Raw genomic sequence first — 18,452 nt, 5'->3', positions numbered from 1 at the left:
CTAGAAAGACTTAAAAAGTATGTATATTATATCCCATTTTCTGACTGATAAAATTGAAACAAGTAAATGTTTCAAATGTTTTGAGTAAAATGACTAGAAGGAAAAGTATAATGCAGTCTCTTAAAAACATTTTTACAGATTTTCTTCTAGGAGATCCTGAAAGATTTGAGTTCTCTATCAGTGATCTTCCCATTACAAAGAGACTAATGAATACAGTTACGTGACAACTACTGTCAGAATATCACTGCTGACATATTCCTGTAATATACCAGACCTGTCCAGATACTACTTGTGAGGGAAAATATATAATTTTTATATTGTAAATTATTGTATTAATATATATTAATCCATATAAGCTCTCTGAATGTATAAGTACAGAATTTTTGCATAAAGGCAGAGCAGAGATTATGCAACAGTATTCACTGCCCTCAGTCGATTCTTCTCATTAGGAATTAATCACATTGTTCTTTAGTCTCATCTAAATAGTAAAATTATATCTAGGGGTCTTTCAAAAGCCAAACTGACAAAGGGAACCTGCTAAACAAGTTATCCTTGAGTTACTGATCAGATGCCTTGGGGAAAGGAAGTTCTACAAGCAAGACTATTGAAACAACTGTTGAGCAAGGTCTGCGGCCAAATTTCACTTCCATTTTATCTGAAATGTATTTGCCAGTGATTGTTGCTGCCTGGGAGATACTTATCCTGATTCCTCTACCAGATTCTCAGATCCCTATGTGATTTACCAGTACATTTTTCATAGTGACACTGACTTCAGCTACATCTGTTTTACCTTCCAAGTTTGTCTGAATAATCAGTTAATTGTGTATGATATTTTAGGGCATTGTTGCATATCTGTCTGAAATTGAATAGTTACTGTGAGGAAGGTGCCCTGATGTGCCTGTTGTGTGCAAACAAAGGACTGGTGGATGATGTGATGGTTGGAGACGTCTCGGGCACAGTAATCACAGCTCTAGCATTTTCAATTCTCAGAGAAGTCGACAGAGCTGCTATCCTGGACTTCTGCAGGACAGACTTTGGCCTGTCTAGGAGACTGAGTGAATCTCTTGGGAGGCAGTCCCAGAAGGCAAAGGAGTCCAGGAAAGATGGACATTCTTCAAGAAGAGAATCCTAGTGGCAGAGGAGGAAATGATTTCCATGGACTGAAAGACTAGCTGGTGAGGATGACCCATCTGGCTGGACAGGGAGCTTTGGCCTATGACCTTTGGAAGAAGGGGCAGGCAACTCAGGAGGACTACAAGAATTTCATGAGGTAACTCAGGGAGAAAATTACAAGAGTCAAAGTCCAACTAAAACTTAGTCTGACTACTGCAGTAAAAGAATGTTTCTCTAAATACTTTAGTAATGACAGGAGGGCCAAGGAGAAGCTCCATCCTTTTCTGGGGTGAAACATAGTGACAAAGGACAAGAAAGAGGCTGAGGTACTTAATGCCTTCTTTGTGTTATGCTTTAATAGCTAGACCACTTGTTCCCCAGGTACTCAGCCCCCTGAGCTGGAGGACAGGGGCAGGAAGTGGAATGAAGCCCCCATAATCCAAGGGGAAATGGCCAGTGACTTGCTCCCACACTTGGACACACACAAGTTTATGGGGCCAGATGGGATCCACTTAAGGATACTGAGGGAGCTGGGGGAAGTGCACACTGAGCCACTTTCCATCATTTGTCATCAATCCTGGCTAATTTAGTAAAGCATTTGACAGTTTCCCACAGCGTTCTCCTTGAGAAACTGGCAACTCGTGGCTTGTACAGATGCACTGTGAAAACCTGGCTGGATGTTTGGGCCCAGAGAGTGTTGGTGAATGGAGCTACATCCAGCTGGTGGCTGGTCACTAGTGGAGTTTCCCCAGAATCAGTTCTATCTTTATCTTGATGTGGGGATTGAGTATACTTTCATTAAGTTCACAGATGATACTAAGTTGGCTGGGAGTGTTCATCTACTGGAGGGCAGGAAGGCTCTGCAGAGGGATCTGGACAGGCTGGATCAGCGGGCCAAGGACAACTGTATGAGACTCAACAAGACCCAGTGCCAGGTCCTGCCCTTGGGTCACAACAACCCCAGGCAGTGCTGCAGGCTGGGGGCAGAGCAGATGCCCAGCAGAATAGGACCTGGGGGTGCTGGTTCAAAGTGTCTGAACATGATCTGGTGTGTGCCCAGGTGGCCAAGAAGGCCAATGGCATACTGGCCTGTATCAGGAATAATGTGGCCAGCAGGGTCAGGGCAGTGATTGTCCCCCTGTACTGGCCATTGGTGAGGCCACACCTTGTGTTCTGTGCCCACTTTTGTGCCCCTCAGTGCAAGAAAGACATGGTGGTCCTTGAGCATGTCCACAGAAGGGCGATGAAATTTCAAAGATCTAAAGATAAAGCATGTAGCTTTACTAGCAGGAATAGGATACCTGTTGTAAATTGCCAATATATAAAAGGGAAACTTTTCAGTATTTCTCAAAATATTTTGAAGTATGAAGCTGAAGTCGCTCTATATTAACAGTATCGCAAAAAGAACAGGTATTTATAGCTGTATAGAAGAGATTTTGTAAAAAAAGGAAGAATCTTATAAAGTCATAAGTAGTGGATGTGTTAGTGTAATTCGAATTATGTAAAAAGAAACACGCCATGAATCAATGTTTGTATCTGTGTAAGTGATTCTGCTTTTGTTTCTTGCAAGTTAACCGAATGTGAAAGCCACAATCTCAAAGGGTCTTTGACAGACTTGCTGTTTGTAGATGTTTCAGTGGTTTAGAACAATATATATCATTCTCCATAGTTATGTCTTGAAGCACTTTGTTTAGGATATCAGTTTTGAATTGTGGTGCTAGTTTTGACAATATCTAAAACTATATTGTGAATAAAGGCTAAAAACGACAGCTGTCTTACTTCTGGGAAATTTGGCACATTTCAGTACTATTTGACTGGATTATTTACAAATTTTGATTATAATAATCAAAAGGCCCTTCTTTTGATATTCATTCATTTTCCCCAGTAATCCTATCAGCAGGACCTCTCCTTCTGCAGTGGGAATTTGAATAATTCTTTTTTTGCATACTGAAAGAGTAACAGCATGTTGCTTTTGTTCCTGCTGTGTTTATAGACCTCTTTACATTTTGTGCCTACAATTTCATTTAGCCCGGAAAGCTGAAGTAGGCCTTAAAAGCAAATTATTTATGTACGTTATGAAGAGTGTTCAGACTTTCATTGTTATTGGGATGGATGTATTCTTATTGTTTAAGGCTAATTTTAGGCATTTGATGTCAATGGGACACAGAAGCAAAAGCAGCAGTCAAAATTCTCTCTTTAGGTAACTTAAGACATGGCAGTACAGTCTGCAAGGGTGGAGCTGGCACTGATTGCTTCAAACAGCTGATCACCTAAAAATGTCTTAGATTAAAATACATTTGAAAATATTTTAAAATAATTGATACAAATAGTTACAATTTGCAGATGAACTGCATGAGTTTAACCACAAGAGAGCAGTATCACACTAGGTATGTGCTGCAAGTCTTAAACTAGAAAGGAATTCTGCATTGACAGCATCAAGTCTCACAACAAAATTTTAATCTCTTTATATTTTTATTTCTATAATGGTATAAACTAAATTGTAGGGGTAGATAATTCTATCTTACTAGCATTTTGATGAACTGTGTTTATGTGTACTTGGATTAGTAAAAAGTCAATACCTGTCTAGTTATTCTCTTCACAAAATAAAACTGCTACTTCATTTTCTGGGAGAACAGGCTGAAGATTTCATGTGGTGAGTTAGAGAAGAGCTTGACCTGGCAGTAATTTTTTCTGAAAAAATATCCTCTTTATCCCATGTAAAATGGCCATTGGGGATTTCTCTTTGTGGTCCAGTTCACATATAATGAACACTGCCACAGAATTGCATGGATTTATATACATAACTTCTAGCTTATACAAGTGAAAATATGCTGCTTTTTACTGATTATAAGTCAAAGTGGATATGGGGCAGAGAAATTCACATTTCTTTCAGATGAAACACTGTACTGCTCTTCTGTAAACGTGTGTTCTTTGTTCCTCACAAAGGACACAGTGACTTGAAGGAGTTTAGGGGTGTCCATAAAGCTGGGTAAGGGGGTGTTTGCAAAGCTGGGCAAATTTTAACCTTCAATAGTGTCAAAGTGTCAACTTCATTCTTGCCCTCTGTGCTTTCTCTTCAGCACTTTATTTAGTGGGGAAAGATAAACTGGATTGATTGTTCCCACTTCTCTGTTTCACTTTATAGTTCTTGTGCTGTAACACAGCAGCTGTGTTTGCTGGGAGGCAGTTGCCACTGAGGAACAGCTGCTGGCATAAAGGAGCAGTAGGAAGAAATTTAAAGTAAGCTTGGTTTTAGTTTTTTCCCTGTGTTATTTTTGCCTTATGGCTGTTTGATGCTTTATTACCTTACAATTTACAGTCTGTAAGTATTTATCCTTTTTTTTCTATAATGAGAACTATAGGAATAACTGAGATAGCAGAGATTGTGTGTTCTAGTGCTGAAGTGAGAGGTTTCTGTCCTTTGGAATATTGAGGTTTTTTAATGTGTATTCTATTGTTTCTTACTCAGTTCTGTCTGTCTGGTATTTTACTAATCTTTTTCTATTATCCATTTTCTAGCAGGTGTTTTTGCTTGGCTTGCATACTGTGTTTGACTGTCATCTACTGAGGCAGGCTTGACAAGACAGGCTGTTTTTAAACTCTTTGCTTGTCAGGAAATGTTTCTGAAGAGCAATCAAGCTCAATGTTCTTGGTTTTAATTTATTAGGTGGGGAGTTCCTTACCAGCATGTACAAGGGGAAAATAATCTCTAGTTCAGTATTTTGTGATAGTAAAAATAGGTAATTTGAAGATATACTTTGGTTTGACTCAGGTGAAATGTGGGCTTTATCAACACCCCCTGTTCCTATCTGCTTATTTGACCACTCTAATATTTTTCATCCATTTGTGTTTGCTTCTTCTGTCTTCTCCTCTCATATGCACTGTCTGTATGTGTAAGAATTATATTAAGGCTTTACTAGTTACATTTATGAGTAGTCTCTGTTTTTTCAAGACTTTTAGCAAATCCCCAGCCCATTTATTATTTCTCAGTAGTGGCATAGTCTTTTCTTTCAGATTTGAAGAGTATACTTTGTATTTAGTATATTAGAACAATGCAGCTGCTAATGAGACTTATCCCAAATAATCTGCTGTATAACCTAGCTTGTCACTAAACTAGTTTTTGATGTTAAATTAAGTTTCTGAGTTCACAAATAAAATAATATATTGAGGATACATTGGCACAAGGCGAGCAAAATAAACAGAATTCATGAGATCTTGCTTGGTGCCTTGTGAGCTCTCAGAGCTGTTGCTAGGAGAAGGGCATGGTAACAGTGCTCTAAGCTGGTAGTTACCCGGGGAACCCAGAGACACTTGTGCTATTTCTACACATCTGTACCAACTCACAGTACTTTTCTTCCATGTACCCCCTTTTTCCTCTTCTCTAGTGTAATAAAAGGTGTGGGGGATCTTGACCACAGGACTAAGTCTCAGCATACAGGTCTCACAGTCAAGACTTGGTAACTTTGAAGAAAATGGTACTTGCTCAAATCCTGACTGAGCACAATAGTGGGGAATAGCTGACCCAATGCAGGTTGAGGGTGATGAACATCACACCTGGTAATGGGCCCTGGCACTTTTATTTGGAAGTTGTTGCTGTTCCATTGCTTCAATATGAGTAAAAGTCTCACTTAGGAATTGCATAGATTTCAGGAAGAGTGGAACGTTTTTACTTAGAAAAAAAACCAGGATCATTAATTATCACTGAAGTAATTATCTGATGGAGGAAGAAGTTAAACTCTACTTACTAGAACAAAAAACTTTGAGCTGCAGATGGCTAAGCAGTTTAAATCTGCAAATTCTAAAAAAGCTGTCCCTTTATATTTACTTTGAAAGAGCTTTGCAGTAATACAGAAATTCAGGAAATTGTGTCATCTAAGTTTTCTTAAGAAAGGGGTAAGACACATGACTATAGGTCAATTAGCATGTATCAATTCTAGGCAAAAAAATCTGCATGATGATATCCTTTTGCATAGTTGGAAATACTTAGATAACAAGACTGATCTCTTATTATTGTAAAATAGATGTTTTAAATAATCTTTAACAAAAATAGCTGCAATAGAATAGCGTAAATTAAAATACAACATTTTTATTACCCACAAAGTAGATGTTAAATGGATGTAGAACTGATTAGCTGGCAGATAATTGTAATCACTGAGAGGAAGTATTTCTACTAAAGATTATAGAGAATGGTACTGGGTTAATACAGTTTCATATTTTCAGTAATTAAATAAGTTATAAAATTTGTAGATAATTAAAACCAGAAATTACATAGAGAGAAATGATGAAGATGCAAATGATGGCAAAAAGCCACAATGATAATGCCATAACAGGTTAGGTCTTGAAAAGGAAAGTACATTCTAGTATAATAGGTTGAAAAACTATAAAGCTATTTCATTCATTCATTCATTCAATTCATTCTGTATTATTTCAGAAACAGAAAATCTGTTTGCAGTGACTTGATTTGTCTGTGAATACATGAAGATTAAGGAAAAGTGCTAAAAGCTTTCTGTGACAGAGAGAAATGTAATATTAGCCGGTTGTAGGAAGTTAAAACTAAAATAATTTAAATGAGAGAACATTTTAACAATGAGTATGACATCCACAGTGGGAAATGGTGACTTCTTTATTTCTTTGTAGTAGAACCCAATGCTAGTTTGACAGTGACCCAACTACAGAGTGAAACAATTGTCCCTTTTTGACAATGGTGCCTTCCTTCCTCATACCTTTATTTTCTAGTGTATTTATCGTAGGTTGTCTCAGAAAGAGAACAGCTATTACTATATTTCAAAAGGACTTTTAGTTTCACAGAGTAACTTGTGCTACTCTTGAAGGTGCAAACTCTTTGATGATATCCAGATATTTAAGAAGACTTCATTCCATCATGCATCAGTAAAATTTAAGCTTGTGGATGTGCCATGCCAGCTGAAAAATGACATCTACATTATTATATAAGATGTCCCCGAGAGCAGTGTAACACCCACAGGCACAACTTCAAGCTGTCATGTAACTCAAGAGTGATGATGTAAGCTCTCCCTTTAAATTAATGACACTGAAGTATCAGAAAGAAAGAACTGCAGTTGGATTGGTGAAGGAATAAACTCAAAAGAAAAAAAAAATAAACAGGACCTCAAACCCCTAGCAACACGTACAGATTTTTTAAGGTACCTGGAGGCGATCAATTCATTTTTTCCACAAAACCATAGAAGTTGTTCTCCTTTATCATTACAGTAAAAGCTGTCCTTTCACACCTAGCTCTCTCTTCAGGATCTGTGATGATTTGCTGCTTGAACTGTAACCTGAATCTGTTATTAAATTATTTCCATTATAACAACTTGTCATGGGAGCAGCATTGGTGCCCCTTGTGAGGTTCCTGATCTGTAACCAGAGCGCTCCAAAGTGTAACCACGGTGCAAATAAATAACCTACACCTCTGTTTAGCATTTCTCACACAGCGTGACTGTTGAGTTGCCATAGTCAAAAAATGCCAGATAATTATGGTGGTGGCTTGTATTTCAAAACCTGTCAACATAAAGGCCCAAGTAGTGGCACTGGTAAGAAGAAAATGGAGGCTATTGGTCACACAGGATTATATTGCAATGTGTTTAGGTCTTGGGCAGGTGGAGGATTTGGCAAAAGGCAGCTGAAGTCCAGACACTGTTGTTATGCTTTGTCTTAAGCAAACATTAATAGTAATATTATTTACTATTCTTCCTTAAAACTTGAAAAATGAAAAACTCTTTAAAAAATAAGAAAGTATTTCATAGTATTGTAAAATATGCTTAATAAAAAGTGGGATGGGAATTGAAGTGGATCTGAGCCTCAGGAATCTGTTTCTCTTGAAATCAAAAAGCCAAGCTTTATTACAATAAAGCCAGGGTTTATTGCAATAAAACCTCCACAGTTTTATCTAGGGAGAACACAGGAGTTATCAAGGAAGACAGAAAATAAAAAAGGGCTTGTGACCTTGCATGCAAGTCTTTGTTCTACTTAACTCAATACCTTTCTGAGTTGCAGCAAAGTCTCTTAGGCCCCTCGTGTCTGGCTGACAGCAGAGGCTCACAAGAATTTTATTTACTTGCTGCATTCTCTGAGTGAGCTGTGAGCTTCTTGCTATGGCTTTCTTGCATGAGATATCCTGCAGTTTCTGATCTTTCTATCTTCCAGCTAAATCCATTGTATCTCAGAGAAGAATGAATTCCCTGATGCTCTTGAGAGGGAGGGGGGAAATCACATTGCTCTTTAAAAGAATATAACATATGATTGGAATCATAATAAATACCATCATTTCCCAAATCAAATTATTTTTTGTGTTGCTTGTGATTCATTGGTGTTTTCAAGAAGCTGACCATAAATAGATATGGAGGCAAGGGGATGAAGGCAAGACCTCTAACAAGGTAAAAATGTAACCAGTTAACAATAAATAACCAGTTTAGTTGTCTCCAGACAGGACTCCTGGTAGACCAAGTGTAGAGGATTTGTGATGATCAAGTGCAAAAAGAAATCAGCTACACAGCTTCTTATCCAAGTTTCTTCACTTTAATTCACTAATCCCTTCAGGTAACAATATCTGTATTATCTTTGTAGCTATAATGAAGTTAAATGAAGGAACTGTATTTGCTCTGTTAAAACTTTAGTACACACCTTTATGCACCTAAAGCCAATGTGCCAATGTCACTTAGCCATTTTGAGTGGCTGATGTACCCATCCCAAATCTTATTTATGTTTCTTGATTTGTTTAATGTCTGCCTTTATATAGGCAGTCTTCAGGCAGTGGCATTGCTGAGGAAGATTTCCTTTTCATGTGGAAGCTGGGGCAGTTACCATGTACATCTATGTGCATATTAATTCAGCCATAGCACTGATAAATGGGACGTCAGAGCATCAGAGTGGAAGTGGCCACTCCTTAACGAGCCATGCAGAAATGGTGGAGCTGGTGGCAGTGACTTTCCTGATGCATTGAGGGAAATAAACGTGCAAAGGTACCATAGAGGGCAGTGGCAATGCCCCAAAGTACTTGTCGTCGATGTGGAACCTCATCCCAGCAAAATAATAGTTTTTTAAACCAAGTAATTCCACTCATGTCTTGGCCTCTCCTCTGAGGATACCAATGTATCTACTTTTTCTCCTCCTTCTAGAGGTTGAATTGAAATATATTTGTCCAACACACAAAGCATGGCAGATACAAACATGTCATCTCTGGCACAGTACTTTTTCAATCTGCCCTTGAATCTATCATGTGTTCCCGTACTTCCTATATTCTTTGCATTTTGATTTCCTAACGTGGACTAGCCACTGCAGATGTTGGTAGTTCTGGTTATAGAAGTGAGACTGGGCATCAAATACATGTATAGTTGTAGCACCAGATTTTTCTTTGTGGTAGCTGTATTTCTTTCATAAGTATGCTTATGTATGAGCTAAGGTCATAGGAATCCTCTATACTTTTGAATGGAAAATCTGGATTTGGAATGTAACAGCTGCTGAGCAGCATGAGTAGGTCAGGAAAGCATCATTTTAAACTAATGGTGGATTTAAGTATTAAAGTGTATTTTCTTCAGGATTACAATTTTAGTAATATTTATTTGTAACCAGGAATTCCCTTTTTGTTTCATGTAAATGTTCAATCTTTTAAGCTTTTCTATGTGGTTAAAGATTCATATATTCTTATGGTAGCTTTGTTCTACCTATGTTTTGACTTGGGGAAGCAGCTCTCAGTCTGCCCAAATGTTCTGAGTTTTTTTATAGGTGGTACTAATGAAGCTACAGTATTTTTTCCTCTCTCTCCTGGAGGTTTTTCATGATTCAAATTGCTTTTTGCCACCCTTTGCACTTCCCACTCTTGTACTTGCACTTTTTAGAGAGGAATGATTGGTATACAAATTGAATTTAGGTGGTAGGAGTGCTGGAAATAATAGAACTCCTCTGTATGAATTCTAATACTCCATTTTAGTTATGACTTCTTAAGACACCCAGATCCCCTTCCTAATCTAGTAGTGCCATATATTTAGAGCTCGGTAGGGTACAGGATTCAAATCTTCTCACTAAATTGCATTACTGTAAAATCTGACGTGGAATTCATCTGCTGTTGCAGTACTTCCTTGTGTGTTTAGGTCTGCATGGCCCTGCATAGACACCCAAGGTAGCTTTTAGGAAGTGCTGCTGCTGGTAGCAAAATCCAATTGTCATGGATTAAGGTACTGCATGGTGTTCAGTTCCACCTAAGAACCAAACAAGCCCAGGATCCAGCGAGATGATCCACTGGTTTTACTGGTTGAGCCACTTTAAACTCTTTTCTAATCTGTGATTCTTTTGCTGTCTGTCTGTCCCTTAACAGCTGTTTGAGACTCTACTGTACACAAGATCACTGAAAGATTGAGAGGTGTAGAACTGGGGACACCACAAACCTGCTTTGTTGGTAAAACCAGGGTATTTTGTAATAGCACGCATTTTATCTTGGAGAGGATTGGGCATTGGAGAGACCCTTCCTCACCTCACTCAGCTAAAAGGAGTGTCTGTCACCTAACTGATTGTCACATACATATTACATTGTTTCTTCTCTGGTTGACTAGATATATCTCCAAGATTTTCCACCTAAACTTTAAAACATAATTAAGTGTTTGGCCAGAATAGAAATATTGCCATATAATTTTTTTTTGCTGTTCATTGATGCATTTCAACTTGCTGGTCTGCATTTTTTGTGTTAAACCATTAAATATCAGCATCCATCCAGACAGTGCCTGTGTGGAGTGGGAAGATGTATTGATTTAGCTGCACTTGGAAATAACTCTGTTAAATCTATTACAGAAAACAGAGTGGTTTTCCAATGGTGACTATGTGGAACTACTCCTGGAGAAACCATCACAACTCCAACCCTATATAGGACAGATCTCTAAGGGGCTTCATTCTAAAATCAATTTTGCAGTTCTGCTTGCATCTGGAGGACACAGGAAAACACTGTGATTCTGAAGGCTGGATTTTTTTTTAGAAAAGTTTAAATTTAAAATGTTGGCTAAATAGCACTGAAACAAAATATATTTCTAGCTCCTATATTTTGTTCAGTTGTAGTATTTGCAAGGCATGAACTATGCGAGTATTGCTACTGAACACTTTGAGGTACAAAAGAATTCTAGCTTTAGAAATATGTCAGAGTCAAGAAGAGTCCCTGCAGTGATATCTATCAGTGATGGCAAGTATTTCTCACTTAGAAATACTTATCATTGTAGAACATCAATACTTCTCACATTTTCAATTAAACTTCACAAGCTTCTGTCATGTTGTACATATAAAGAACATGGTCTGAAACAGAAATGAGAAAATGGAGATTAAAACTGACCAGAGATCCTAAAGAGAACTCATTACTGGAACTGAAAAAATAGTTTAAGGAAAAATCTCCTTTAAAATACTTTACCAGGGAAACATTTTCCCTGGGGTTTGAAAATCCTTCTACTGCATGCTTAGGAAAATTACATGGAAATGCTTTCCTTGCTGGGAACTCCATTTACATTCATACAGCCAGTCTAAGGGGAAATTTAGAGAAAAGTTCTTCTCAGAAACAGCGCACTAGGAAAGTGATTATTCTGTTGGTAGAAAGGAGAGGCAGTGAGAGAATGGATGCAGTGGGATTTCTGCTGCTTTGTCAAACCAGTATGTCTTCTGCAAACAAAGGAGATCCTTCAATCAACTGGCTTTACCAAAGAACTTGGAACACTTCACTTTTTTTTTTTTTTTATTAGTTGTCATTCTTCAACATGATGAATACTTACAGCAGTATGTTAAAAAAGATACAGTTAAGTCTCTTGGCATCACTGCATAGCAGTCACAGCATTTTCACACAATCTAGTGCTTCCTTTCAGAATGATGCATATGGCATATATACGCACATATGGGGGCTGATTCTTGGTCCCAGTGAAGTTGGGGGGACCAGTGTTTGGCCCATAGAGTTGTATAAGATATGTGACTATGTATATATAAAATGCTTTACAATAAACGTGACATATACAATCTTGAATTCAAAGATAAGCAGAATATATTTTACATCCAAGTCAAGCTTATGCTCTGCACTTAAAAGTTTATGTACCTAAAATATTGGATGGATTATAGAAACAAAGAGCAACAGTTTGCTCCAATCAAAGTAATTTGAATACATATTCATGGCATGAAGCTTGCCTTGTGTTCTTGTTTTGTGTTTTGGGGTAGTTCTCTTTTTGGATTTGCAAGGTTTTAATTCAAATTTAATTACTGATTTTTGTGGGCCATGGGGGTCATGGTGACATCATGAGGGGAATTGGCATACGTCATGGACCACTCAGCTGAGTGACTTAAAATATAAAGCAATAAATTATGACTGGTATCTTGGCTGGTACCTGAAAATAAAATTGTGACTATGTAAGTTTCTCCTTTCTGAGGAGAATGCATTTGGAAGGGCTAAGTATCCATTCTGTGTCCAATTTGATGAAAACTTTTAACAGAAATTTAAACCCCAGATTGCAAAAGCCGGTGAGATTGCTACGCAGTGTAACAACAGCCTTATCTCATTTACAGCTTTCTCATTAATCGTTGGGGAGGCTTTGGTTCTCTTCATGAAAACCAAGGTCATGCAAAAACAATTGACGTGTTGTAGATTAGGTTAGATACAACTACAGCTAATGTGTTGGGTTTTTTTTTCCTTTTTCCTCCATAGACTCTACTTAATCTCAGCTACTCCTGTTTTTGTTCTTTGTATTGTTCTTCATATATGTTGTCAATAGTCTTTTTATTCCCCATTTGACTGGTGGCTGGACCATTGACACTAAAAAACAAAACGGTAGGTAAAATCTTTACTTAATGACAATGCATATGTATGCATTATTTTAACCAGCCTAAGATTTTCACTTATTATCAGTTGTTGCTGTTATTCTGTTATACAGAATTGCCTCTTAGATGGTATGAAATCTTCTTTAAAGGATCTAGATTTTAATCACATTTGTGAGGCATAAAAACATTTTAACATCCTTATTTTAACAGCTTTTTCCCTCTTTCTATACATGAACACCTTAACTCAGTTTGAAAACTTCAGAATCTTTCAGCTGCACTGGCCCTGTGGAAAGGAAAAATAATTTACAAGGGCCTTCTGTAAAGTGGCTGATAGGGCTGACATCACCAAAATCTGTGTTATCTGCATAGCTTTTCTACTCTATGCACTAGCAGCCCGTTGGCACACTGGGGAGAAACCCCAGTGCAGAAATGCCCTCCAATCCAGAGAATACCAAACATGCCTCACAACTGCATGTGCTGAGCACTGGTGCTGTTGGATTGGCTTGTACCAGTTATGATTTCTACAGGAAATCAGATGGTTGCATTTTGCATTACACACCCCAGGGAATCTGGCTGCCAGGCATCTGCTGGCAGAGCCTACCCTTTCCAAGCACTTCTGTCTGGAGCACCTGAGGCAAACTGGCCCAGGCCCAAACCTGTGTGATGGGTTTGGCTCTCAAGTACAGAAGCGTTGCTGGGGCCACCCTGAACCTCTTTCAAGCACTGTTTCATTAGACAAGGTGATTGAAATCTAGCCGGTATATTCAGAGCACCAAAATCCCCCCCAGCCTGATAATTTCCAGAAGAGCTTTTTAAAGTTGGAAAGTTTTAACGTGGCAAGAGCAAAATTGTAATGGAACCCGTAAGTTCCACTTGTAGGAAATGGCTTGGGTTTAATGTGGCTGTAACAAAATTTGATTTGTACCTAAGCTTTCCTGTTGGATGTATTTTCTGGAAGCTCTTCAGAAACAGCTTGACAATGTTTCTGTCAAGAGCTTTTTATGCTGCTAGACATTGGGTTTAACAACTACATTTCAGAACATATTAAAAAAATTCTTTGAACTAGCTGGAAAAGGGCTTCCATTTCTTAGTAAAAAGATAAAACACAGGAAATTACATCCTTTTGTATGGACTTAACTGCTTCTAAGCAGCGCATTACATTGCTCATGTAATGTCCTAATAATTGTCCTACATCTGTCAGAAGGAAAGGTACACCTTAAAAGCTGCAAAGTAGTGGTGCTTCCACCCCCACCACCCCCATGTGGTTAAGAAGACATTTATATCCTGTAGTTAGAAACAATTTAATTCTGCTACAACTCTCTTGAGTGCCCTTTGCTTGCTGTGGTCCTTCTATTATACGAATCTCATTTAGATTAGTGGGAGGAAGAAGGAGGTTTTCTATTGGTTGTACCTTGCATAACAGTGGAGGGGCAGAAAAACATCGCTTCAGTGCTTTGTGTGCTCACTGCGTTTTGCCCCTTTTTACTTCACTGGGCTTCAGCCTCTTTTAAGATACATACAAATAATTAGTGGAGTAAATCATCCTTCACTAAAACTCATGCTTTTTATTTTCCTCTAAGTATATCAGTCACCTTATGAGCATGAACTTTCTCTCATCAAGTCAATATCCCCTGTAACTGAAAAAAATGTACTATATTTTCCCTTGCACTTCTGTGAGTAAACATCTTTCTCATGTTTCTCAAACACCAAGTTAAAAAGCTCTTTCTTTGTTGGCCTCTTCAAGGCCTTCACATCCCAGTGTGACTATCCAAACGTGACTGCCTGGCCATACCCACTCATTCTTTTGGAAAGTCATACAGATTTGATGTACGGGGTGTTCACAACAAGGCTGTACCTCACCTGAATGCAGTTATTCTTTCTGGGGGCACAGGAGCAGGGGACAATCCCTTTGGTGCAATGCAGTAGTGTCTGAGAAAACAATCTCACTGAAATGGTAGAAGCTTAAGTAAAGTTTAATAAAGACTTTCCAAACTGAGGTTGTTTATGGCATAGTTAAGGCCAAGTATCTTTCACAAACATGAAATCACAGAAAATTCCTCAGCCACTATGATAGTTATGAGGATTTTTCTTAATAGTCTGACTACAACACATTTTTTTCCTTCATTGACTGAGATGAATCTAAAAAGTCAGTTGAAGTATTCTTTTAATTAAAATAATGCATTTTAATTAAATACAAATGCATTTTGATGCTGACTATCTAAGGCGGGAATGTGGGGGGAAAAATCAGCTACACTGCAACATCTCTCAAGAAAACAACTGAACTCCAGAACTAATGCTGTGCTTTGTAGATCACTAAGCTATTTAGTAAAAATTCACACTCTTGAATAAATGATAATCAGGCTGAGCTGTCAAATCATGTGGTGCTGCTGTGGGGCCTGGGGGTTTTTATTCAACTTAAAACTTCAGGCTCTGTGAAGCAGTTGCCTAGACCGAATGTGCAAGGTTGCCACGGATTATCAACACGGACCCATATGGAATGTGTTTGAAGTTTTCAAGAAGTTATCCTGTCAGACTTCATTCCTTAATGACCTTTGATATACCTTGGATAGCGGAAAGGCAGTTCAGAATCGCATCTTGTAATCGTATGATTTTGGCAGCTATCAGAAGATGAAGGATGCTAAAAGTTAAGGCTTTTATCCACAAACAATGGTGTATATTAATAAACTCTATACCATATTTACAAATGCTTTCTCTTGTATTAAAACTAACAGTATTCTGTTCACAGTGCCAATGTTTTTACAGGTAGCAATCATCCCACAGTACTCCAGTATTTTGGCATGGGAATCAGTAGCGCTTTCTATTTACAGAAAATGTACACATATGAATATAAACAGGTAACTTGAAACAGTACTCAAAAGATAGATCTGTTTGTGTTTCAAAGGTTTAGACTGTACTACACCTTCCCTTTCGGCTGCGAGGGAATACTGTTCCTTGCAATGAGAAGATGCCCGTCTTTTATCCAAAGTGGCATAAAAATGATTACCAAAACGAGCCTTGTTACACTGGAGGTGTGTATATGGAGAGTAACTTCAGTCCAAGGTTTACAGATCTGTTGTTTAGTGCACAGAATACAAAAGTTAAAAAGGTTTTTAACTACTAAAACAACCCGACTCTGCCCTCTGCGAGCACCATCCTGCTCAGTCCATGTCCTCTGGATGCTGGAGATGCTGGTGGTTTAATGTGCAGCCCAGCTGCCAGCCTAGAAAGGGTGTGGCGCTCTTGGCCTATATACATATGTCACAATATGACTTGTGGTAAATGAAAAGATCACCAAGAGTGCCTCTCTGTGCCCCCTGTTCTCTCAGCAATCCTCCCTGCTTCATGGCAGTCGGAACTGGCCTGGCTTCCCTGCTGCTGGCTGGGACTCCGCATTGGGGCAGTTCGGGATCAGGAGTGACTAATGGCATCAGGCATGCGCAGAATGGACAGAGGAGAGAGGAACATGAAGATCAGAAAGAAACCCAGCAGAACCATGGGCATGCTCGTGAGGACCCTTAGAGCTTTGCCATTCCTTGCCTTTGCACGGTGTTGACAACAGGCTCCTGCTCCCCGGGACCTTGTTTGCTGCTGTGACCAAGACGGAGATAGCAGTGCTAGAAGGAAAAGTGCAAAGCTGCCACTAAGGAGTCTCTTCTTCATTTAAATTCTGTTCCTGGCTGCCAGTCACTTGGCCTGAGTGGTCGTTGCTCCTACTACTGCTGTGTTGCTTGTGGAGCAAACTTCTCCACTTGGCCTTGTTCCTCCTGAGATGGTTTAGCATATTTTCAGATAGGGGAGTGTTGCCGGTAAACTGGGCCCACCTCTCAAAGAGTGGCTCAACGATGTATGTCATGAACCCTGGAGAAACACACAAAGGACAGCTGGTGAGCAATGAGTTAATTCCACAAGTGCACTGCCCCACCAAGTGCCTCCAAAGCACAGAGTAAGGTAAGTGGAAAAAGCCCTGATGAGAAATAATAACAAACTCTCAAACAGGTATCAATGCCTTCTGAAATGCACAGCTTTTGACCAGCATACATGACAAGATATGGCTTTATCTGCGTGTGTCACAGTAAACTCTGTGACAGCCAGCAACCCTTTGAGATTTCTGACAAGAAAATAACCAGTGTTTAACACTGGCTGCAATTTTTTCCCATGGGTATTTTTCCCCCGTGCAAAGATTCCTTTGTCTTTCTGTTGAACATTTGGCTTAGATAGATTTCTCTTTGAACATTTTAATTTAGAACATACTTTTTAACTTTTATGGTGTCCACAGTTCTTATTGTTAAAACAACTGGGTCAGAGTGGGACATGTAGTGGATATATTTTCTCTGAGAGCTTCTGCCATAGTGAGATAAATATGAAGAGAACGAAACTAATACTTACCAATCTGGATGCTTGGTACTGTATCCTTTTGCTGATTACAAAGGGGGCTTATTTCCAGTTCAAATTTTTGTTCCAGATCACCTGCAAAAAAATGAAAAAAAAAATTCTGCCACTTCTGTCTCTTCTCCATACCTGTGCCACACTCTTAAAGTGTCTGCAACTGTGTGAGGAGTTGGAGAATCTTCTACCAATGATGACTATGGTGAAAGTCTAAATACCTTAATCTTCTGGACTTTTTCTTTTTAGGTATCACAGAAACCAATTATGCATACAAAGAAAAATCTAAGAAAAGAAGACTTTTAGATTGACATTAAATCTGAGCCTGTAAGTTTTCTGAGGACCTTAATTTTTAAAATAGACTCTTTCATGTGAAAGATTTTTAAGACATTCTAGTTAATTTACTCATTGTTCAAATCTCTTCCTACCAGAAAACTGCAGTATATCAATTTTAGAAGAAACACATCTCCAGTAGTACTGTAGTGGAAATTGCTAGCGTGTTCTCGTGGAAGTGGCTCATAAAGGGAAGTGTTGGAGCCTGGCAGCCCACAACTGTGGCTGCACTAACAAATGAATAAGGGCCAAAGCATGTTTCAAGTGTCTAGAGCCATGGAGCTCAAGTTATAAATGTGAAAAAGGGATGAAATTAAAAGTTTGTCTTACTGTGTGCAGTAGCTTGGGTAGCAAGCTATGCCTTTGCTGCTGCACTGAACATATGTTTTTCCTGGGTCGTCCAGGAAGTCCCCAGAAAGGCATCTGCACAGGACTGACTTGAGACAACAAAGTACTTGGCTGAACTCGTAGCCACCTTCATAGCAAGAGTACTTGACTTATTGGACCAGGAGCTCTCCAGTTCCAAATATGGGACTGCCCTGAAAATTCCTGCATGCAGCTCCTGCTGTGACCAGCCTGGGGAAGAAAAACCTGGCTGGGGGATCTGCTCGCTCCAGATGCCACCTCAGATTGCTCCTGATGCAGAACTGACCAGGTGTGACATTAAGAAGATGCTTATAAACAGTCAGTAGAAATTACTCCTGCAGAAATGGTGACACAGGACAGACTTCTGTACATGGCAGGAAATGTTTTTTATGGAGTTGAAGGTAATCAATAGCAACCACCATGCTGGATTTAAGAATTCAACAGAAAAACATCTCAGACTGTAAAAT

General features: G+C 38.8%; 1 protein-coding gene across 4 annotated transcripts in view; it reads right to left on the bottom strand.

Annotated features, from left to right (window-relative positions):
- Positions 1–11,809: 11,809 nt before the first annotated feature.
- Positions 11,810–18,452, bottom strand: part of PDE7B (phosphodiesterase 7B) — a 167,756-nt gene continuing 161,113 nt past the window's right edge. For all 4 annotated transcript variants that reach the window (XM_088161604.1, XM_014879037.2, XM_014879038.2 and 1 more), the window contains 2 exons: positions 17,290–17,370; positions 11,810–16,761 (listed from right to left, as the gene is read on the bottom strand). In XM_088161604.1, coding sequence (XP_088017730.1) covers positions 16,544–16,761; positions 17,290–17,370 — 299 coding nt within the window. In that variant the 3' untranslated portion in view covers positions 11,810–16,543. The remainder of the gene's footprint in view (positions 16,762–17,289; positions 17,371–18,452) is intronic.

The sequence above is a fragment of the Sturnus vulgaris genome, chromosome 3, assembly GCF_052056855.1.
Source record: "Sturnus vulgaris isolate bStuVul1 chromosome 3, bStuVul1.hap1, whole genome shotgun sequence".
Classification (NCBI taxonomy): domain Eukaryota; kingdom Metazoa; phylum Chordata; class Aves; order Passeriformes; family Sturnidae; genus Sturnus; species Sturnus vulgaris.
This window is presented reverse-complemented; position numbering and strand designations above follow the sequence as displayed.